The following is a 25,688-nucleotide window of genomic DNA, read 5'->3' as shown; positions in this document are numbered from 1 at the left end:
ACCGGAATGACAACTCCTAATTGTGGCTGCAAACCACATCTACCAACTTGCTAATATTTAGGGAAGATAATTCCCAATCGAGTTGAAGTGACCAATGATCAATATGTAATATTGTCATATTGCAATATCAATATAGCACCATCAATCTAAGACATTATTATCACGGTGAACATAGAAATGAAACTAAATACTATCCTTTTATGGCGTCTGCGTTACCTGGCAACAATGTTAACAACTTTTTGCAGTTTTGAACCAGCCGGTAATATAGTCAGTTTCAACATTTTAGTTTGAAAAGTTTTAAATTTAGAGTCATTTGTGTACTGTTGTAAGAGTTAACGCAAATTAAGTTATGGCATGAGCGTCCAAGCAGCTACAATGTATGTAATATCCTATTTACTTCAGATGTAATAAGTTGTATTTTCGGTAAACCATCCGGTGTGGTACCTTTCGGCTATTTTAAAAAAATCAGCCAATAAAATGGGGCTAATTACTTTTCTATAGCTGGTTTGTAGTAATTCGCTACATTGAGCAAAAATTACCTTACTCTTGGGCTTGACACGCATTAAAACAGGAACACAATATAGAGAGTGTGTGTAATCGATATAAAATTACTATTGCCAACTTGTATAAAATAAAACATACATGTAAATGACATGCTGAAAGGACTAGCTATCAGATGCTGACAATAAACCTGTCAGGAAAAATGGAAAGTCAGAGAGACATGAGCAAGAAAATAAAATATGAACTCAACTAGTAGAGTATAATATTCATGCATAGACTATGTGTTGGGACAGCTATTATAGAAAATTAATAGATTTAGGAATGACAAACAAATAAATTCAATAATATCAACTGTGTCAAAAACTAATTATTGAGCAGAGTTGATTGAACGGTTGGTCTTTTTTTCGGCAAGACACCTGTCTACATTAGTCGATCCTGACAACGAACCTGCTTCACTACGGGTATTATGCAATACAAATCTTTGCGAGCAGTGATAGCAGGGATTGCGAGCAGTGATAGCAGGGATGTAGGGATAATAGAAGCTCACTTGTCTTGATGTGACAGTAGTGAGAGGCCACCTGTCAGGATGTAGCAAGTGACAGGCCACCTGCCAGGATGTAGCAAGTGACAGGCCACCTGTCAGGATGTAGCGACACCTTACTGGATGTAGTTTTCATGAAAGAATACCTAATCTTGTACTACAACTGATGCGGCCATTTTCTACTAGCTTACAAAAAGCTTTAAGACTATTTCATAACATTTTCTTTACAAGTGTGGCATTATCAAAATTAGATAGATATGCTCGGATAAACTATACTATAAAAATAAATTATTGCTGCAAGTATCAGAAGTCAAAGAGAAAACAGCTGTCGCAGTTCGAACCAAGCAACTGGTGTGTCAATTCATATGCTAGTGGATTCAACTAGCACCCTCGGTGGCATATAGAAGGTGGATGACTCCAATTTATATGGTTGAATGCGCAATGATATGGCTTTGAACGGCCTTTTGAAGCTGTTTGAACATTTCATCCAGAACACAAACTGAGTTTGTAGCAGGCAGCCGGCTACCGGGAGCCACCCTCAAACATAGCTGCCAGTTTTTGTACTGACTTCGAGGAAGACTCTGTGAAGGTGGAGGGTGATGACGAGGAATTATCTGGAGAAGGCGGTAAAACCCTTTTCATCTAAAAGATCAAGATAACTTCAGTTATATTAGCATTTCAACTCTGTTCAGCATTTAAAAGAATCCTAACAACTCTTTCTTCGAGTGGCTTGCCTGAGACAAGAGATCTCGAAGGCAAGTTCTAGCTTAACAGAGAAGATAGAATAGAAAATATAAGAATGAAAAAAAGTTGTATAGAAGGCGTGATTGTACTTACAGTAAAGTAAGTAGATGTTCCTTTAAAAAAGGATATGAAGAATGAGAAAACAAAGAATTTTAAATTCACCAAAATTCTAGACTGAGTAGTTTTGATCTGAATGTCTAGATATAGTGCCAAGACACCTGTCTGTACATGGCAATAATGACGGGACACCTATATGCATATAGCAATAGTGACAAGTCACCTGTCTGCACATGGCAATAATGACAGGACACCTGTCTGCATATAACAATAGTGACAATACACCTGTCTCCATGTAGCAATTCTGCAAGCGCATCTGTCTGCATACAGCAATAGTGACAGCACATCTGTCTGCTTATATAGGAAGGTTTTGAAAATGACATGACACCTGTTTGCATATGGGAGGTTGCATGGTGTCATGCGCATGCAAACATACTATTTAACTATTGCAGTGCAAACAGGTGCATGACACAATGTTTGCAGGTGTCATGCACCAGTTTGCATGACACCTGTAGAGACCTTAACAAGATACCTATAGTGACATAACACTTAGCAATAGTGACAAGACACCTCTCAGCATGTGCTAACACAGTAAGTAATGATAGTGCCAATACTCGTCTGTGTGTTCCAAATGTGACAGAACATCTGTCAGAAAGTAGGAATTGTTAAATTACACCATCTATATGTGGTAATGAAGCAGCTTCCTGCAAATGCTGAAATGTCAGAACTAGTAACCATATAGTTTTCTGCTAAAATATATATGTTGAAAGAAACAGTCGTTAACATCTCAACACGTGTATCAAAACTGGACTTTGCTAAAATGTCTGAAACTAAAGAGAACTCAAACTGTGAGTCACCTTCTCAACACTTTCGACTTGAGGCAGCATTCTCTTGACTTGTCGAGCAGCTAGAGGTTCAGCTGATTTGTGGTGAACTTTAACTTTTCCTTCTGCCTCAGTAACAGCGAAAAGTCGACCAACTGCACCCACTACGTGAGAACAGTCAACCCCGCAATCAGCGGATATGTTTCTGCAGCACTTTTTTATTGCGTTGGCAGCTTTAAGTACTATTGCTCTGTCATACTCTTTACCTGGCGAAGAGATAATAAAACGTTCATCTGAGAAGGCCACAAAGATAAAAGCTGCTACAGTCATACCTCAATATATGAAAAAACCGAGATACGGGCAAAACTTGGAGCATGTTTCTTCCTTGAGTTACCAGTAACTTTTGAGAAACGAACAGTTCTCGATGGCCACTATATATATGGTCAAGTATGTGAAAGCATTGCTCAGTCTTTCTCCTCAAATCAGAATATGCTAAATTCATTTGAGTTAAACTCAAAATTTCTATTACGTAGCGTCGCAAAAGTTCAGTGTATTGAACGAGCTGTTGCTAAGTCTCTATTTGCCCTTCATTAACCATTATGTCTGTCTTGAAGGTAAAAACTTCATAACGTAATGTAAATATTGTAGTAATGTTATATGTTATTGCAGACCATAACAACTAAATTAGCGATTTGTTACTTAGTTAGCATAGGTACTGAATCAGACAGTTAAAACACATTGCTTCACCGTAACATCTTGTTTTAGATGGTTTTTATCACAGTATAGTAACGGATTGATTTGTATTTGGTTCTTTTATATAGGAAATAGTGTCTTAAGACACGAGTAAACTGACATACAAGCTCACTCCAAAAACGCAATAAGTTCGTATGTTGAGGTATGACTGCATGTACTTTGTTTGTTTGCTAAATCAGTGACATAGAAATAACCCAAGTTACTCCGACTCAATTTAATTAATAACATTTAGCAGTACTTGTTGTTCAACTATCAGACAACCATCTTGACTCCACCATTTGAGAGACACTTTTGGCTCCAATCGTTCATCATCGTTTTGGTTCAACTATGTGTGAGCAATTTTAGCTTCCATTACCTGACAGCCATTTTGACATATAAAATTTTGCAAACAGCAAAGCTGTGTTGAAGAATGTTAGCAAAAGAAGGAAGTCCCTCACAACGATTAAGTATTTCCTACATATCAACAGTTAAAATTGGTTTTGAAAGTGAAATTATTTATACTAATTTGACAAAAATTTTAAAGCTTGAAATTTTCTCAAATTTTTTTTCTCATCAGTTTATATAAGTATTCCTCCGACAGGCGATATGACTAAGCGGAATGCCGTATGCGTTGTTGTATAAACATGTTATTTGTATTGTGGGTTTTGGAATAATTCAATTGTTAAACTTGATGCTTGAAAAGTAGAAATGTGAAAGATTTTGAAATTCAAATTTAAAAATTTAAATTTTAAAAACTGTCACAAAAATTACCACAAGTTTTTTGCAAGACGGTATTGACACCGACTAACTGATGACAACACTATTGTAATCCAAAAAATTTTAACAAGTTTAATAGTAATACTCTAAGCTGTTTGACCATTTCTCAGAGCTCGGTTGTGATAGCAGACAGATCAGTATTTGATTTGAATCTTTCTGATATCAGATCAGAAAGATTCAAATCTTTCTGATCTGATATTAAAGATCTGACTTAGCTCTGAAATTACTACTAACGCTGACTCTCAAAGGTAAGTCAGCGTTAGCAGAACGTTAGTCGGCTATATAGTTGGATGAACAAATTGTAATGAAGATAAAGTTATTCAACGAGAACATAACTTTGTATTTAGAAAAAACTTGTCTTTCTAAAAACCATTGTCCTGAGAAACAGACCATCAGCCTATAAATATATATTTTGAGAAATAAGTGTAATGGAATCTGATCTCATGAAGTTAATGGGCTGAGCACCTACCTTGAGTGAACAAAGGCTTGGTAAGAGTGCTAAGGCTATCTCCTATTGTCCCCATACTGGATATAGCCTGAGTACAACTGTCATATTTCTGGCAAGGATCAAGATCGGAATCTGAGCCACTGGACTGCTATTATTATAGACACAAATTTATATATTTTAGCGGTACATAACTGCAGGGGCAACAACTTCTAGTTAATGCAAGGCATTTCAGCAACTTGGACTAAACTTCAAAATAAATAAACCATGCGAATATCCCAGAAATGATATAATGGAGACCATTCTAAAGTTTAAAAAATGCTATTCGATGGTGCTTTAGCATTTCGTTATTGCCACTTGCCCATCATCTAAAATTCATATTAACAATTTTCACCACATATACGTGTATATGTATGTTGCCAGGTTTATTGGATACGAAACCTCTATTATTGCTTTGACCAGCCGAACTGAGAATGCACACGGCAATAAAGACATGTCATTCAACATCCAAAACTTGATTCATTACCAAAATGTTTGATAATAAATTTTTACAGGGAACTACCAAACATGGATTATGCAAAACTGCGTAACATTTTTAATATAACAGTAAATGCTCAAATAACTAATTTAACATCTCCTCACAAATCATTACTTTAGTGTATCCACACCTCACCAGTCTCTACTTTAGTATCTCCACACCTCACCAATCTCTACTTTAGTATCTCCACACATTACCAATCTCTAATTTAGTATCTCCACACCTCACCAATCACTACTTTAGTATCTCCACACCTCACCAATCTCTACTTTAGTATCTCCACACCTCACCAATCTCTACTTTAGTATATCCACACCTCACCAATCACTACTTTAATATCTCCACACCTCACCAATCTCTACTTTAGTATCTCCACACCTCACCAATCTCTACTTTAGTATCTCCACACATTACCAATCTCTACTTTAGTATCTCCACACATTACCAATCTCTACTTTGGTATCTCCACACCTCACCAATCTCTACTTTAGTATATCCACACCTCACCAATCTCTACTTTAGTATCTCAACACCTCACCAATCTCTACTTAAGTATATTCACACCTCACCAATCTCTACTTTAGTATATCCACACATCACCAATCTCTACTTTAGTATATCCACACATCACCAATCTCTACTTTAGTATATTCACACTCACCAATCTATACTTTAGTATCTCCACACCTCACCAATCTCTATATTTTAGTACATCCACACCTCACCAATCACTACTTTAGTATCTCCACACCTCACCAATCTCTACTTTAGTATATTCACACCTCACCAATCTATACTTTAGTATTTCCAAACTTACCCAATCTCTACTTTAGTATATCCACACATCATCAATCTCTACTTTGGTATCTCCACACCTCACCAATCTCTACTTTAGTATATCCACACATCACCAATCTCTACTTTGGTATCTCCACACCTCACCAATCTCTACTTTAGTATATTCGCACCTCACCAATCTCTACTTTAGTATCCCCACACCTCACCAATCTCTATTGTAGTATATCCACACCTCACCAATCTCTACTTTAGTATCTCCACACCTCACCAATCTCTACTTCAGTATCTCCACACCTTACCAACCTCTACTTTAGTATATCCACACCTCACCAATCTCTACTTTAGTATCTCCACACTTACCCAATCTATACTTTAGTATCTCCAAACCTCACCAATCTCTACTTCAGTATATCCACACCTTACCAATCACTACTTTAGTATCTCCACACATTACCAATATCTACTATAGTATCTCCACACATTACCAATCTCTACTTTAGTATCTCCACACCTCACCAATCTCTACTTCAGTATATCCACACCTCACCAATCACTACTTTAGTATCTCCACACCTCACCAATCTCTACTTTAGTATATCCACACCTCACTAATCACTACTTTAATATCTCCACACCTCACCAATCTCTACTTTAGTATCTCCACACATTACCAATCTCTACTTTAGTATCTTCACACCTCACCAATCTCTACTTTAGTATCTTCACACCTCACCAGTCTCTACTTTAGTATCTCCACACCTCACCAATCTCTACTATAGTATCTCCACACATTACCAATCTCTACTATAGTATCTCCACACATTACCAATCTCTACTTTAGTATCTTCACACATTACCAATCTCTACTTTAGTATCTCCACACCTCACCAACCTCTACTTTAGTATATCCACACCTCACCAATCTCTACTTTAGTATATCCACACCTCACCAATCTCTACTTTAGTATCTCCACACATTACCAATCTCTACTTTAGTATCTTCACACCTCACCAATCTCTACTTTAGTATCTTCACACCTCACCAATCTCTACTTTAGTATATCCACACCTCACCAATCTCTACTTTAGTATCTCCACACATTACCAATCTCTACTTTAGTATCTTCACACCTCACCAATCTCTACTTTAGTATCTTCACACCTCACCAGTCTCTACTTTAGTATCTCCACACCTCACCAATCTCTACTATAGTATCTCCACACATTACCAATCTCTACTATAGTATCTCCACACATTACCAATCTCTACTTTAGTGTATCCACACCTCACCAATCTCTACTTTAGTGTATCCACACCTCACCAATCTCTACTCGAGTATCTCCACACTTCACCAATCTCTACTTTAGTATCGCCACATTACCCAATCTCTACTTTAGTATATTCACACATCACCAATCTCTACTTTGGTATCTTCGCACCTAACCAATCTCTACTTGAGTATCTCCACACCTCACCAATATCTACTTCAGTGTCTTCAGGCAATGACTGTTAAAAAAATGAGCTGTGGTTGCTCCTATACTAAATGACTAGAATGACCCAAGTGGCCTGCTAATCAACTGGATGGGAAGAGAAAGGTTTTTGTCTTCCTTTTGATCATTCAAGTTTTTTAGCGTGAGACCATTAAAATTAGCTCATTAAAATGATCTCTTCACAAAAACTCATCTTAAAAATCTATTGAGAAATCCTGAAAAAAAACATAGCAAACCTTGTCAATGATTAGTCTCGTTTCGAATCGTATGAAAAAGATTTTGTTCTAAAATAGATAAGGTGGATTACATAAACTAATAAATACATAGGTGTAATATATCATAAATAATCAATAATATCAATATACAAACAAAAAGATAGCGAGAAACAAAAATAGGACAAGAGCAAAACAATCTCTACTGACCTTGGAAAGGGCAATAACCTACAACAGCCACCAAATATTTGAACAGATTACTATAATTGCAGTCATGATGATTGCTGCTGCCAGAAAAAGGTATGGACAGTAGTGGCTTAGTACTTCACTCACCAAACTGAGATTACTACTGGCCTCTTTCTTGTAGGAGGTAAGAAACGATTGAACTGCTTCTAGTACCTTCCGCACACCATCATAGATCATCGGAGTTGCGTGCGTTGTTTTCACACCTGCGATTGGATGGAGTTGAAACTGTTTGTGCTTGAATTTTTAAAGACTATTTGTGATTGGATAGTTGAAAACAATTGTGATTAAATAGAAATAAATTAAATTAGATTAAATAGAATTAAAAATATGAATAAGAAGTTACACAACTTTTATTGATTATAGCAACACATGATAGTAAACAATCTGTGCACTGTTATTGTTAGTCTCTTCGGGCATGAAGCAACCATTTTCAATCAAGCAGGTACAATATCTATGAACATAATATTTTAACCTTTGTTTATATTGACATACTATTGATTTCAAGGCCATTTCAAAATAGTTATTTTTATTGAAAACTATGTTCTCTTTAAACAACCAAATATGCCTGAATAAATTTAACAAAATTTGAGCAATGCCCTATCGTATGTACTGCTGTACGTACTGTCGAAGGTCCTGTCATACGTACTACAGTATAATTGCCGTATGCACTGCCATACGTAGGTACGGCAGTGCGTACGGCAGTACGTACTATCGGTAGTACATACTCCCATGCTATTGTTTACTGCAATATTTTAATGGATATAATGTAATAGAAATCAGTGTAACTCAGTGCCAGCCTATTCATATAACATAAAAACAATGCATACCTTTTTAGTATATTTGGCAGCATTCGGTATAAATATCACATTTAAACTCCGACGAAAATAAACATTTTAAAGCAGTTGAAAAGTAGAGTAAGAAATTCGCTTGCAGCAATAAAACATAAATTACACACTGAAGACTCTCTCGTCTAACTGTAAATCTAATATTCCCTCATTTCATACCTTGTAACACTCAACATAAATTACACGATCGGACTAGACGCAGTGTTGACGAGCAGCAAGTTACAAATGGTGGAAAAGCAACACTACCCGACCCTGTGTAGAGAAATCAGTCTAAATTGTACCGAAACCCAACATACCCTACAGGATGAAAATATTCGTTGGTCATAAAAATTCGCGATTTCGCGAACAGTCAATCCGCGAATTATTAAATTCAGTGAATAATTAGTTCTATTTTTAATCACAAGAGAGAATAACTACTGCATCAAATTGAAAAATAGTCGCTAGCCTAGTTTTTAATGTAAATACTAAACGTAATTGAGTTTCAAAACATTTTTAAAATCATTGCCTGAGCTTTGAGCTAACACCATTGGCAATGCATCACATTTATTTACAAAATTATTCGAGGTTGTCACAAGATATGCAGAATGGCGTCATCGCGAAAATAGCCACGAGGCAGAAGTACTAAACGTAGCCGAGTTCCAAAACTTCTTTAAAATCATCGCCAGACTTCGAGCTTTATTGCCATTGCGTCAAACTTCACAAAATTATTCAAAGTTTTTACAAGTTATTTGGCATGGCTTCAGCATAGCAAAAAAGCTCGCCTAGTCTTTCCACATTAGAATCAACTTCATCAATCTCTAATACCGAAGTCAAGGACGATCATGATTCTGATCTGGACATTATGGTATGTATTTGATTTGCAGTGCAGATACGTTTTTCCATAATCAACTGCATTAGTTAATTCTTTTGTTTAAAAACTGATCGCTTTCATCAAATACTTCAGCTAATGTTTTTGTACTTCCTCAACGCTCGTTAATGTTTTTTCTTTTTTGTGTTTACTGCAGATTGAGAATGAAACAACCTACTCCGATTACGAAAACTAGAGACAAGTAGTAATATTCATCAAGACAGGAATATTGGCAGAGAGGCAACCAGTCAACCTAGACCCCTTCATCGACAACAACTCCTTGATATCGCTGTAGCAAACATGATTAAATTATATATTTTATTTCATGTATAGATATATTATAATTTATTACAAACTTTAGTGTACAAATAAAATATTTCGAATACAAATAAAATTTTACAAACGATGAATGGAGTAAATATAAACAGTTTAGTCCATATGGCGGTTGTCTAGCAATAAAATTAAACTGGTACTGTTGATATGTGAACACTAGCCTGTAATGGTGCTTTCTGACTAGTTATTTTACTAATAGCAGATCTGTCACTGTCTTGAGTAGGTGTTGAAGGCGATTCTCTCGCTACTACATGGCTGGTAAGAAAGTTATCACCAGAACTCTCCTCGTGACTTACTATTGCAAAGTTCTGCCGGTTGGCCAAAGATTTGTGCACGTAAAGGCGTTTTTGTTTCTTTTTAAACAACAGATATATTATTCTCGTAAGTAGCTGCAGTCACTTCAACCTCAATTTCCAGACCTCCCTGAATGATTGGTGATCTTCTAAGAATGACATCTACCAACCGTGCAATCATTGTTCTTCGGTGTATGATGAAAAATCTCTCTCTCACACTAAAACAAATAATGAAGCAGTAGGGATGGAAAAAAAATACTGTAGTATTGCGTTTAACCGAAGAACCAAAGTAAAATTCAACTAATTTAGTGAATGTAAAAACTCATTACTTACCACAAGTTGTTGGCTTATCAAAGGCCTCTAAAGCCTTGATGAATATTCGTGAAAACCTCTGGACGCAGCAAAAATTGTTTAACGTAGAATAGCAAGATAGCCTCGCGGTTGTAAGCTAAATATAAACCGGAACACGCGGTATGCGCATGCGTAGTAATAACTATTACTAGCCGCAATAGAGTTAACTTTTCCTAGAGAGCGGCAGTTTTCAGCCGCGAATAAATTTATCCGCGAATATGCATGAAAAGACAATTTTCGCGAAATATAACTCCGTGAATAAATTCATCCTATACGGTATGACATTTATGTGATGAGTAGTTACTAATTGATTATTAGTAACTACTAATTGATTATTATTAAATGATTATTATTAATTGTGAGAACAACTCCCGTTATCTATGTGAAGCACCCGTACAAAATTTCACTAATTGGCAGGATGTCCGAAGATCTGCACCAGGGTGATCAATGTAAAAGTAATTTCTAACTCCTTTTAGCCCTAAATTTGTCCTTGACCTGTTAAAGTTTATCACACTGAGTTGTAATGCTTGCAGTGAATGAATGCCTTTTCAAGGAACTACACTGAGAAGGAACTACACTGTAGAATACATTTTATTAAAGAATACATTTTCATTTAGTATTCCATAATAAAATGTAGAATACTAAATGAATATGTGCAGGTTGATGCTATTTTTAATATTTCTAAAAAACCTTTCTTGGTAATAGAGGTGACGAGCCTAGAGTGTCCATTAATCTATCAAATATACACATCTACTGCCTGGAAAAAGGGCATAAGAAATATGATAAAGAACAGTACCTCTGGTCATGTACTGAATGGAATCACTGATAGAGCCGAGTCTCTCTTCAGCAGTGTGAACACACTGTTGCAGGGCACCCCTAGTGCATGCCATCTGCAGATCACAGGCTAGCTGTAATATAATTGAATATATAAGTCAATAAGATTGAAAGGCAATGATACATAATTCATGAGATATTATGCATGAGAGGACAATTACTCTCTATTAACCATAACCAGTGGAGTGTAAAGGCTGGTTCACGCTGTACGTCGAAGTTGTCTTCTCGGCAACTATTTGTCCACTATGTGCACTGTAAACCAATGACATCGGCGAATATGCCGGAAACATTGCAGCTGTCAAAGTTTCCTTATATTTAGCTGAACATCCACGATAGTCTGCGCAGTACGCAGCACTTTGGTGATGGTGATCGGCTGTCATAGATTCCTTAATCTGTATTTCCCATCAGATATTTGCAACGAGATTTCATCATTTCTGCGGCCACAATGTGTAATGAGAATGCGAATTGCCGATGTTAATGCTGGCGGGTTTGTGATAGTGCAAGCAATGACATCACAAACAATCACAGATGTATCCATCGTTTTTTTTTTGACGTCATCAAGTCGTTTGCACATGCGCTCGTTCACGAAAAACCCGCCATATTTGTAGAAAACAATTGTTTTTCTTTCATTTAATATTACTTTTTGGTGTTGTTTTGATACTATAATAAAAAAATTGCAAACAAAAGTATCGTTTTCAAAAATTCATTGCAAAAGCTTCGTGTTTTTAACGATAGAATTGTCTATAAAGATGGCCGACAATGATAAAATGATGTCAAGAAAAAACAAAGGATTCCAAAATCATCCTAATTTCGTTTCCTTGGCTCCTCAAATAGGAAAAAACTAAACTAACTTTGCAATTTAATGACTGTAAGCTACAGTAATTGTGGTGTTATGGGTCTGTATCAACCCCTTTCCTCTTTTTCTTATCAATTTCATTTGGTTCAGCTTTCACGAGTGCAGTACTTTTACATTAAGTTTAGGGGAGTGCACACCTTCAATGTCACTTCAATGTCAATTTAAATCGACTTGCTCACTATTTCTAGACAGCAAGGTTTATGCTGAAAAAAAGTTGTTGTGTGTGTCTAAAATGGAGTTCAAAAATATATATACATTTATATTTTTACTACCGTAAGAGCGGTGTCTGTCTGTTTGTTTGTCCAATCTTTTGAAGCAATGGTTAGAAGTTAGGATAACACATTGATTTCAACGAGACTCCAACTCATGACATTCAGCTTTGCAGATCGACTCTCTAACGTCTGCATCAATCGACCACCTTTGAGTGTTCCTGAATAATTGTGCAGCTACTCATCGCCTGCGCTATATCAACATGACACACCCGACGATCTCTCATGGCGCACTAGGCTACCTGTCTAGTTTGCCATGAGAGATATCTGTTAAACCGACAACGATAAAATAGCGACACGAAAAAACGAAGAAGTGCGTAATTAAGGCCGGCATACTGCGATGTGATGTACACCAACCTCGACACCTCAAAATGCTGTAAAAAACTTATTAAATATAAAAAACACTTGTTTATTGGAGCTATTTTCACAAATCACTTGCAAGAGTCAAATATATTTTTCATCGTATCATTTGTGCGCAATTCGACTTTCATGATGGCAAAATATAATTTTATTAATTTTAAGGACTCATAAATAAGTTAAAAAACCACAACAAAAGTTAAAAAAAGTAGCTTATTTAATATTCAGTAAAACAAAGTGGTTGTAATACTTTGTGGGAACAGAAATCTCTGCTAATAATTTGCTGATATTAAAGTTGTCCAACCTTCGCCCCTATTTTTAAAAAGCGGCGAAACTTACAAACTGTTGTCTCACACGCTAAATATTTAAAAGTATCTACATTAGCATATAGTGTACAGTATATAGTGCAATGTACATAGGCCCTTTCAGTGTGATTTTCCTGTATAAATAGACCACTATATACGTACATTGGTTAAACTAAATCACCTACAATCAATTATTATACCAGGAATACTGATGACCAGGATGTATACAATGTTCAGCCACACAGTAAGTGGCTAACAGTGAATCGCTATGTTTCCATGATACGCAAGTTCAAGCCAATCCGCAAGTTATCCGCATCATGGATCGGTTATCAAGTTATCCGCATCATGGATCGGTTATCAAGTTATCCGCATCATGGATCGGTTATCAAGTTATCCACATCATGGATCGGTTATCAAGTTATCCGCATCATGGATCGGTTATCAAGTTATCCGCATCATGGATCGGTTATCAAGTTATCCGCATCATGGATCGGTTATCAAGTTATCCGCATCATGGATCGGTTATCAAGTTATCCACATCATGGATCGGTTATCAAGTTATCCGCATCATGGATCGGTTATCAAGTTATCCGCATCATGGATCGGTTATCAAGTTATCCACATCATGGATCGGTTATCAAGTTATCCACATCATGGATCGGTTATCAAGTTATCCACATCATGGATCGGTTATCAAGTTATCCACATCATGGATCGGTTATCAAGTTATCCACATCATGGATCGGTTATCAAGTTATCCACATCGGCGTAAATCCGCAAGCTAAGTGAGTTTTGCTACTCCCAAAACTTTATCGAATCCATCATGCTTGCGAATCATGGAAACGGCACTTGCCAATCATGTGCATTAAAATATCAAGCAAGCTATTCCATTCTAAACATTTTCACGCTTCAGTCGTTTTTATTTCCATTTGAGCAGTCTCAATGAGCCAATGATTCCAATGATTGCTGCTAAGCTTAGGGTGAAGAGACTGCCTGCGTAGCTATTTACAGAGCCATTAATTAGCTTAATACTTGACCTATGGGGTCAAGCGCTAGCGTTACATGCGCATCACGCAGATGTTCGTTCACTATGTTTCCATGATGCACATTACTTTGGACTTGCGTTCTCTCCGAATCATGGAAATTGCGTTTTCGCACTGAAATCACTGCGTACTGATCAGTGCGAAGCCAGTGCAAATTCGCAGCAAGGAAACAGCAATTGCGCAGTGGCTGCGCATAGCTCTCATGCCGTGGAGACGGATTCTTCGAGGGCATAAACTAGTACAAAGGTTGTCCTGTTAATCTTGTTTTTTTCTATTCTTCCGACCTTCTTTCACTTAAATTTAATTATAGTCTGCACCCACGAGAATGATGAGGTGATTACTTTCCTGAACTTTGTTACTGATACCAACAATTTTTGAAAAATAGGTGGCAGGTCCTAAAGTAACATTTAAATACTAGAAATTCCACTGTCATACAGCCCACGACCAAAGTGATAATGGAAAAAAGAAAGGGTATTGTTGGTTGTTGAAAAAGTAGTTCTCAGCAGGAATTGACAGAGTATAGTGTAAATGAGACTTGTTTGAAATAGAAATAGCTTGAAAAGCTTGGTTTAATACAATAATAAATCACACCTAATCACACAAACAATCACACCTAATCTACAACTATCTCAAATCTGTTTTACAACGATAAAAAAATATTAATTTAAGCGGTAGGCCTAACCTACTGTAATGTATGTATTTTACCAACAATGATAAGGAAATATGTTTATTATAACTCTGAAATGCAAAAGTAGATGGAAAATGGCAAGCTACTGTGTACTATACACAGTTTGAAAGTTGGTTGCGTTGAATGTAGAATGGTTTTGATAGCGATCTTTAACAGAAAGCAAGTATGAGCATTCACGCGTCTGAAAGTTTTCTGCAAACAGCAGCAAAATAAAAAATGTTCTCGTCATAAAGGGGCGTTGTAGTTCGGCTCTAGCTTGCGCATAAGTAGAAAAGAATTTCGGCTAACGTTTTAAATAATGAAACCTTCGATGATTGGACAAAAAACATAGGCTGATAAACTGTGTACCACAATTTCGTACCTGTAAATCGGTCTACACCTCAAACGGTCTACGTTTATTACAGAAACCTTCGAATAAATTCGATTACATGTAAACAATGCCATAGACTGGTGAAATGAGCACGGTTTTCTCGTGAAATGCACACTGCTAAATAATTCTACTATCTGTCGCACGGCTTTATTGGCGTATCGTAGACCGGTCTTAACTTTTATTACACCAAGCTTTTCAAGCGTTTTGTGGCGATTTTCATCCAAATTAATCTGTCTATTTGTGTATAATCCGATCAGATGGGTAAGTTTTAAGATAATGCCGACGGTTTACAAAGACTTGGTAACATATTTAAATAGGCTTAAATGTGTTTTGTATCGTTATTATACTTTAACGACTCTACAAAACGATGGTTAAATTTGCTGATGAGATTTCAAAACAAGGGTTCGTCTAATTGTTGACGAATAATCTTCGTAAGTTGTGTGCACATGCATTTATTATAAAAACTTTCAAACTTCGCTCCCGCCCGTTTGGTCGTGGGAATATATTACTTAAAAAAATACTTATTAAAAATATATTATTTTGTAAACATTGTGTCAAGGTTTGTAAAACCTTGTGAATATGTATTGTAAATAAAAGTATAATGACAACAACAGCATAAAAAGACCGTTTATGACGTTCGGTATCCATGATCGATTCTATTTCTCCATCCAGCGATTCGATTTATACAATTTCTCTTCTCTCGCTAATTTGCTGACAACTACTGTGCAGCATGTAAATATACAATCCTCTCGACTTCGGAGGGGGCTGCATCGAAGTACTGCGCATCATGGAAACATAGTGATGGAAACACTCAATTGCAAAGTAACACAACTGGCGCACAACTCCAAATGCCCATCATGGAAACATATTGAATATTACATAGACAAACATATATCCATAGACACAAAGAATACCTGCACAAAATCATTCGACTGTACCACGAGACTAGCATCTGTGGCGAGACTCATAATTCCACAAAGTGTGCAGAGCTCATGAATAGCGCCGATCAGACTGGCAGAGCTCTCAGCAATGACCTCTGACAGCGAGCTTGACAATGCCTACAGCATGAGAACTGCACTCTAACAGAGAACATGAGTGGTTGACCAGCCTAGAGCAGTGTGGTGATTGCCCACTAACAATGGACAGTTAACCACACACTTTACGATGACTAGCTTTTGCATGAAGCGCAATAATGGTTAGGCTCCGTGGTTGTTTGTTTTATGGATGTTGTTGTAGCTCAATGTACTTGGCATTGTGGTGGGTTTACTACATACACTGTAAGTAAAAACACTACCCCTGGGCGGGCTTGAGCCATCAAACTTTCGGTTAACAGCTAAATGCCCTACACGATTGCTGTGGTAAGAGAAGCTGTTAAATTCACCATGTTAACTAATATAGTTGCTCCTAAAAAGGCTGAGCCACCCACATGGCGCATCTGAGCCACCCACAGAGCACATTTGTTTGCGTCTTTATAAAGTCGACGTTTAGGGCTTCTTCTATTTTAAATGGTTGATTACCTATTAGTTAAAAGATACAAGGGACGATAAGAGACAAAGACAGTGGCGAAACAATCATTGGAATAACATGAACTGGCGCTCAGGCTAAATATGCATATAAAGATGAGCCTGGGTTTTTGGTCATGTGACTTTTTATTTTATTATTTGATGAGTCACAATTTTTCAACCGTTATTATTTCTTTTATAAATCATACACCACTTTTATGAGTTTTAATAAATTATCGTTTGTTCAAAAAATTCACATGTAGCTTTGATTATTAAAGTTGCAAGTGGCTGACATCAGCAGGTTAAACAGCTGCTGACATCAGCAGGTTAAACAGATGCTGATGTCAGCAGGTTAAACAGATGCTGATGTCAGCAGGTTAAACAGTTGCTGACATCAGCAGGTTAAACAGATGCTGATGTCAGCAGGTTAAACAGATGCTGATGTCAGCAGGTTAAACAGTTGCTGGTGTCAGCAGGTTAAACAGTTGATGATATGAGCAGGTTAAACAGTTGCTGATGTCAGCAGGTTGAACAGTTGCTGATGTCAGCAGGTTAAAAAGTTGCTGATATGAGCAGGTTAAACAGTTGCTGATGTGAGCAGGTTGAACATTTACTGTTGTCAGCAGGCTAAACAGTTGCTGATATGAGCATGTTAAACAGTTGATGATGTCGCAGGTTAAAGAGTTCTTTAGCTACCAGTTCAACATGCTGACTAAGAAGGAAACTACGTGGATTTCTTTGTTAAAGGGGAGTTGTTTACTCATAGCAAGTACTTACAAGCCATGAGCCTGATATTGGCAATTTAAAAAGGGTGAAAAACTATATATGTAGAAAAGCTTGTAGGTTGAGTATTCATCATGTTCTATAGGATGTCCTTCAAGTTTTTATAAAATGACAAACACTGCGGGTGGCTGAGAGATACTCGGTTGTTTACTAAATGAAAGAGTAAACGCACTATAAAATAGTGTAATTTAAGCTGTATATGTTCTATTGGTTCGTTGTAAGCACTAGTGAAGGTCAAGACTTACATATGCTACTAAATAGTACGTGTGCGGGGGAGGAATTAGGTATGTCACTAAACAGGTCAAGTGTATGTATGAATTTGATTTAATTATCACTAATATTTAGGCTACCTTTGTATTAGTTTAATTGTAAAGTTTACTGCTTCAAAAACCTATTTATGCTCTTACTAGTCCTATTCAAAATCAAAAATAATTTTCTGCATTGTTGAAAGTCAAACATCGTACAATTATCAATCGCCCAATGTATTAACCATCGGTTGATCAATATGGCATCATGGCAAGTTGGCATCATGGACAGTGGCTAAAAAACTTTTCAATAACTATTACCTACCAGTAAACCACAACCCCTTATTATCTTATTGAAGTACCTGCTTTACCTGCCACGAACCAAGCACTCACCTCCATAAGCTGCACAATGAGATGACATACTCTGACACTCAGCTGTGACATCTGATTGACAGTCTCAGAGATGTGCTTGGAGTCAATGTCATCCGACATGCTAACACAAAGTTGACAGAGATTGTAGATGACCTCTGATGAACTGACTAGATGGAGGCAGGAAGCTCCTAGAGTCCCCTCATCAATTGACCCTATGAGAATTGGCAGCAACAAGACGACCATTGAATCTGACAAATGCAGACCTTTGATGTCTACCGTGAGAAACCTAGTTGAAGATATCAAGAGCTTCAGAGGTCTAGAATTGCTCTTTCTCACCAATCCTGGCCAAGTTAACTCTCAACTTATAAACAGCTGATGAAATTACATAACATATTTGTGTGTTTATAGAAACTTCTCTAATAAAGCAATCTAAATATGCAAATCTATATAAGCAATTAAAATCGAGAAATCAAAAATCCACACGGCACTAGATTTGACCTCGGAACCACCAGTTCTGCGCGCAGCAACTTTAACCATTGAGCTACACGGCGTACAATGGATCCATTAGGCAAATAGTCAGTACATTGGTTAAAAAACTCACGCTTGAAGCGCTTGCTTGTGGTTAACAACTACCACTGTTGACTGTGTAACTGACCATTGTCTGCCTAACGATTGTTAACTGACCCAAAACGTCTATTTTAGTTAATGACACAACATTTTAGTTCATCGTGATAGATCGTCAGATGTGTAAACAAAACGGAGAATAAGTAGCTGTGCAATCATTAACACAGTAAATAAGGTATGTACTTAAAGGCGATCGATTTGTGCTGGTATTACAACATCGATCTACTAATCTAAAATGTCATGACTTGGGAGTATCGTTGAAAATTATCTTTGATCCTAACCTTGACCCCTGAATATAGATAGACGACGAACATGAAGACACCGCTCATTTTATAGCACAATATTTTTTGCTTTGCTGTATTGTAAACATAAAATATGCGTTATTAGTTTTACTTTGCAGAACAGACTTCGCTGTTTAGAAAATTAAATGAATCGTTGAAAATAGTGGTCAAATATGAGCGCTCCCCATCAACTTATTGTAAAATTACCGCAATCAGAGCCTATAAAACCAGTGAAATTGATCAGAAAAAGGAGGCAAGTTGTTGATGAAAAATAGTAATATTACAGTTACGATAAAATGAAAACAAATTAAAAAGTTAACACTAGTTTATTCCTTATTGTATGGCCAAAGGGGTGAGTTTGGAAAGATCTTATCATTGATTAGGCAATTTACACGTATTTTGCTGTTCGTATAACGTAAAATCCTTACATTATAAACATTCCTGGAACGGATCATTTACATTGTAGGAGCGGTTACAGTCCCCTAGTCCCCAGTTACCCTAGTACCCTAGATCATCAGATGTGTCAATAAAGCCCAGATAATAAGTACCTGTGAAATTAGTCAAAAATATTTGAAAGCGATCGATTAATGCAGGCTTTAGTGTCAGCCTACCAATAGGAATGTCATGAGTTGTAGTCTCGTCCAAAGCTATTCTAACCTTGAACTCTAGAGATGAATAGACGAACAGACAGGTAAACACCGCTCTTATTAGAGCAAAAATGTATTTTTGTTTTACCTTGTTGCAAACATAAAAAATATTTTTAATTATTTTTCCTTTGCAAAATAGACTGCTGTATAAAAAAAAAACGAACAAATCATTGTTAGTTAACATTCAAGGTGGGAACTCCCCTTAACTTTTTGTTAAATTACTATAATCACAGACCCTGAATCAGGTGAAAGTGATAAGAAAAATGAGAAGAGTTGTCGACATGAACCAATAACACTGCAGTTACGGTACGACCAATAAATTACCAAGTTTTTTCCTTTTTGTATGACCATAGGGATGGCTTTGGAAAGACCTTGGAATGGATTAGGCAACTTAGATGTATTTTACTGTTTGTAAGATGTAAAATCCCTAATTCCAATAACGTAAACATTCCTGGAAAGGATTATTTATGATCTTCTATTGTACATAGTTGTATAATTAGAATACAAAACAAGTCTTTTCTAGTGGAATTCTAGAAAAGACTTGTTTGTATTGTAAAGGACAATACAAACAATATTCTGCAATATTGTTTGTATTGTTTCCTTGTTTCAAAGGGAATGTGAACAAATAAACTAGTAAGTCAAACCTCTACCTACAGTTGACTTACATACTAACATGTCCTTAACATCTAGATCTGCTTTCATTAAGTGGTAGCTCACTGAAGATGTATACATACATGTATACATACATGATGTACATGTATATTACTTATACCATAAAGCCTCTATTTGACCGCCATTTTAGGAGAAGGGTTAGAAAATACAGCGCCACCCTTTAATAGAACGCCACCTCTATTTCGCGTCTATTTTATATATTCTAGTTTTTTATTTATGTTAAATTTTTTTAAAACTTTTCTAATGATTATTCTTACTCGGAGAAGTACTGAAGCCGCAAAAACCAGACAGTAAAATAGCAAGGCATTACTGTATGCACATATCCAGAGCTATATCATAACAAGGGTAATTTTTTTCTCTCCAATTCATAAGTAGAAACACATACAGCTGACCAGAAAGAAACACACCTGTGAAGCTGCATTCAACATACAAACAGTAAGATCGTGAAAGAGCAGATAACTCATAAGGTGAAAGTCTTACACAGATACCTTGATTAGTTTGAGCACACAATTCATGTGCATCAGTTAGACTAGAGACGGCCACCTTGCATAGCTGACATTGTCGCAGGAGGCTATCAAACACCCTACACCCTGTGCTACTACCTGAAATACGATAACAAACTTTTGACAGCCTTGGCAGAAATTTGACGTCTAAATTTGTTGCAAAACTAAAAGAGCCAAATAGTATTTTCCATAGTAGCCTACTTATAGATAGTGTTTCACGCTTTCATTACAACTAATTAATGATTGGCTACATAGACCTATGAACTGCTTCAAACAGGGCAACTCTATGAAATTCCACCATTTTATAGAAATAAGCAGCCTATACAAACACATCATATTTCAACATTTCATAGAGTTATAACCAAAAATTTCATAGAGTCACTCAATAATCATTAAACATTTTACCAAGGAATGCCAGTATTCTCAAGCATTTCATAGGATTATCCATAAATAATTATATATTTAGTAGAGTTATGCGTTATATTTCACTATTTCATAGAGTTATGCAGTTATACCAAAATACTTAACAGATTAAGCACTGGTATTCAGCTGTTTCATAAAGTTATGCAGTTATAATTAAACATTTAATAAAGTTATGCTGCGATACTTAGGCTTTTCATAGAGTTATGCCACTATAATCAGCATTCAATAAAGCTGTGCCGTTATACTCAAGCATTTTAAGGAGTTAAAAGTAATATTCCACACAAAGCTAAACAGCCGCTGTTAATAACTATAATGAAACCTTCACCTTTGTGTCGCTGTAAACTTGATAAAACAAAATCTTTACACCTGTTGAGCATGGCACCAGGAGAACTCAGTAGTGACCTTGACCTATCATTAATATAGGTTAACTTTTTGTCACGAGCCGAGGCTATATCCATAGAGGTATGCTTACTACCATTGCCTAATATATCGTCAAGCCTGCAACAAATTTGTAACCAAATGTGTCCTTGGTGTGGTGACATCCATGTACTACCCGCTAATAGACGTAGCATAGATATCTATGCTACTTCCTGTTGATAGAAGTAAATCAGTAATAGACATCTATGCTGCTATCAACTAATAGACATCTATATAATTATCTGCTAATGAAACTAACACACTTTGCTGTATATACATGTAAATATGTGTGCACTGTTCACTAGCATTGGCAATCTATTGCTACATAATGCTATACAGTCATAACTCGACAGTCATACCTCGACATACCAGTGTCTCAACATACAAGTGCTTCGACATACAAGTGCCTTGACATACGAGAAAATCGAGATCAAAATTTCAAACAAGTTTCTACAATGAAATATGAGCATACGAGCCGGGAGTTGATGGCCATTAAATGGCCAGGTATGTTATGCGAGAGGCTGCTTTTGAGAACAGCATCATTTGGTCTTTCTCGTGAAATTACTTTGAAAAAAAGTTATAAAAAGATCAGCTAAAATTTATAGCGAAAGCGAGGCAAAAATGCCAAACTGAAAACAGATAATAAAAATTAAAACGATGAGAAAATCAAAGTAAGTTCAGTAGTTCAGTAGAAGATTAAAACTCAGTTTAAACTTAGTTTAAAAAGCTAAACTTATTTATGTTAAATTCAAAGTTTATGTTATATCTGTCTTGAAGGTAAAAACTCCACACAGTATGTAAACTCCACATCTGTTTGAAAGGTAAGAATGTAGTACTGTACATAGTAATGTCACATTTTATTGCAGATCCTAACCACTAGATAGGCATTTGCTACTTTGTGGGTGTAGGTAGTGAATTATAACAATTAAAAAACACATACAGTCAAACTTGGATAACTCGAACTTCACGGAATCGAGCGAAAGTGTTCGAATTATCAGAGCGTCCAAGTTATCAGAGCACTGTCACAAGTCCATGTATTTACTTATTTATTAGTAGATACATGTACATATACAAACTATAATATAAATCAAAAGCACAAATGGCTTGTTTCAAATTAAATGCTTCTAATGTAAAGTTTAAAATGTTTTTATCAAAAAGTATAGAGATTTTTCTATCACTTGAGATTGGTTTGTTGTTTGAGGTGATGTTATTGCCAGGACGTTTTTTAGATTGACATTGGCAAAACTTGATCATTGTTGAAATGCTCAAAAGAAAAGACATCTTTTTCTTTTGAGCGTTTTACCCACGATCGATTTTGCCGATTTTTCTTGAAGTTTATGCAAAGATTACCTCACTTTACCTTGCTTCCGAAGGGCGATCACTAAGCGGATGTTTATCGGTATAAATCAAATTTCACTAAACCTTTAGAAAAGTTGTTGACAAAAATATTTTGCCGATGGTGGTAATAACCACGCTTATGAATTACAAAAAGTTGAGGTTTACCTCTATGGCTTGGAATAAAGTGATTTTCTAAAGTGATAACAACCGTTTCGGTAGCCGTTGGGAAAAAACAGTTCGATTTAACAGTGTTGAGTTCGAGTTATCTGTAGCAATTTATCATTACGTGGAAATGGACCAAAGAAACCGTTCGAATTAACCATGTGTTCGAGCTATCCGTGGGCGAGTTATCCATGTTTGTCTGTATTTCCATTACAATATCCTGTTTCTAAGTGTCTTTCAGAGGGTAAGAACGGATTAATTTGTATTTCGTTATTTTATATAGGAAAATTCAATTTGAGATACGAGAGAATTGACATACGAACTCAGTCCAGGAACATATTAAACTCGCATGCTGATGTATGACTGTTGTAAACCACACATAGATACACCTACAAATAGATGTATCAAGTAATTCGAAGGCATGTCACATAGACATAGTCATTTATTGATGACAATAAATATATTATAATAATACAGTGTAAAACATGCCATAAATGAGCCTGTGTACCTGACAGGTTCAGTATGTTGGGCTACTGAGGAGCTCCTCCAACTGTCCTTCAGATCAGAGAATATAGTCATAGACTCATAAAGTGGGTCGGGGCTATCCATAGCTTCTCTAGAATAGATAATAAGAAAAATTCAAGTTTCCAAGCATAAATAACAGAAACAGTAGAGTTCACCTTGAGCATTCCAGAACGTACAGCGTCAACAAAATTGACTATAAGCCGCCGTCCAAGACACAAATTGAGCGAGAAAAAGTCAATACATTGAAACATTGATAAAGATATAGCCATAGGCTGGTCATCACGCTTGCAAAGATCAACATAAATTAGATCGGCGCAATTAGATTGACAAATTAAAAGATTGATCCTGTTGAAAAAATATTGCTAATGGAAAAAAGTCGACGTTAATAAACCAACCTAACTGCCCCAACAGGTGGCTGTAGCAGCAAGATAATAAATATGGATGGCAATTAATTTGAGATATTTCCAGTAATAAAGGACAAAAATAAATGAGCATAATTTTTTGAAGTCAACAATTCTTGCTACTACATATGACATTGTTTGCCGATCGCCACAGATATTACTTGAATGCTGGTCAACTTATAATGATAAGTTGTGGATTTGACCTTGTTATGTGTCATGGACCAACTAACACTTATCACAACTTGACATTTTTGAAGGGGTTCTAAAAAAATGATCCAATTTGTATCATGGGCGATAATACCTGAGGTCTGTCAGTCTCTCCTCGAATATAGCTAAGGAGAGATATGAGTACCTTCCAAGCTTCGTATCAGTTACTTTAACAACGACAACATCGTCTACTTCCTCCTGATCAAACGTCTAAAATACAGATAAAAGCCTTAGAGTGGATCTATGCTGTTTATATCCTACTACTATACATGAGTTACTCATGTCAAACTTTGAAAGATTTTATTAGAAAGTATAAATATATTTCCATCATTCGGTATTTTGCTTTTGCGTAATCTGACTGACAGGATGTTTCAATATTAAAATCGATGATCACAGTTAAAACGCTCAAAAGAAAAAGGCGTCTTCAAAAATGACCTCAATAGTCACACTTCCTGTTTGCCCCTTTCGTTATGACATCGGCTATGGCATTCAAGTTGCAGTGTTATGCGTCTCAATTGACATATACCTACTATATTTTGTATTTGCTCATGATCGTTGGAAAAAAATCAAATATAGCCTCAGATACATTGATATGTTTCAAATTATTTAAGGACAGGTTGGCTAGAATTTGTCCCATCGTTTTCCTCTGAATGCTGTGTAAGAATATGACTATATGTTTATATTTATCACTAGAAATTCCCCCTGTCATACAGCCCTCGACCTGATAATGGACTAAGTGATAATGGAAAAAAGAAATGATAGTGCTGGTAGTTGAAAAAATAGTTGTCAGCAGGAATTGACAGAATATAGTGTAAATGTTTCTCATTACATCCAGTAAATGTGAGCTGTGATATGTTGTTGTCAAGTCTGCCTAGAAAGTTGTTACGTAGTTCTTGAAAATCAGGACAATCTGAAGATTGAAAATGAGGAAGGTGATGAAGGGGGCAGCATTGGGAGGAGCAATATTGTTTAGTGCAATATTTTCATGGTCAATGATGTCCATAAAATCATGATCATCATCTGGAAACAAAGGGGCTGTCAAGTCGATGTCATTTACATCGCCTACAACATCTACTAAAGAATTATCTGAATCAGATGAGTTGTTGTTATTAATTTGAGTAGCGTGTTGTTGAACATTAGCATTTGATGTTGCTGGTTACTGTGAGGACCTTCTATTTATCCTCCTATTGAGCTGTAATAATTGAGAGACACGTGGACAGCCACTGCGTCGGCCACGACGTGGTGCTCTGAGAAGTTGTATGCCCATGGTAGTTGTCAAGTTGTTTTGA

The 25,688-nt window shown here is 36.3% G+C and overlaps 1 protein-coding gene across 1 annotated transcript; it reads right to left on the bottom strand.

The window, feature by feature from the left end:
* Nucleotides 1-594: 594 nt before the first annotated feature.
* LOC137398624 (uncharacterized) lies at nucleotides 595-24,573 on the bottom strand. The gene is made up of 11 exons (XM_068084792.1): nucleotides 24,494-24,573; nucleotides 23,775-23,882; nucleotides 21,675-21,847; nucleotides 20,912-21,025; nucleotides 18,221-18,411; nucleotides 16,212-16,355; nucleotides 11,372-11,483; nucleotides 7,994-8,109; nucleotides 4,646-4,772; nucleotides 2,701-2,933; nucleotides 595-1,684 (listed from the first exon to the last, which is right to left on the bottom strand). Exons 2-11 carry the CDS (start codon nucleotides 23,873-23,875, stop codon nucleotides 1,565-1,567), a joined length of 1,431 nt encoding a protein of 476 aa, XP_067940893.1. The 5' UTR covers nucleotides 23,876-23,882; nucleotides 24,494-24,573; the 3' UTR covers nucleotides 595-1,564.
* Between the last annotated feature and the right edge of the window lie 1,115 nt (nucleotides 24,574-25,688).

This window comes from Watersipora subatra, chromosome 6 (genome assembly GCF_963576615.1).
Source record: "Watersipora subatra chromosome 6, tzWatSuba1.1, whole genome shotgun sequence".
NCBI classification, from domain to species: Eukaryota; Metazoa; Bryozoa; class Gymnolaemata; order Cheilostomatida; family Watersiporidae; genus Watersipora; species Watersipora subatra.
This window is presented reverse-complemented; position numbering and strand designations above follow the sequence as displayed.

Excerpts from the sequence above, each read along its gene's own strand:
- LOC137398624 (XM_068084792.1), bottom strand. The coding sequence starts at position 23,875 with ATGGATAGCCCCGACCCACTTTATGAGTCTATGACTATATTCTCTGAT. Across the intron at positions 21,026-21,674 it reads AAGTTTACAGCGACACAAAG|GTAGTAGCACAGGGTGTAGG; the intron begins GTGAAGGTTTCA and ends ATCGTATTTCAG. Across the intron at positions 2,934-4,645 it reads CAAGCCTTTGTTCACTCAAG|GTAAAGAGTATGACAGAGCA; the intron begins GTAGGTGCTCAG and ends TCTCTTCGCCAG.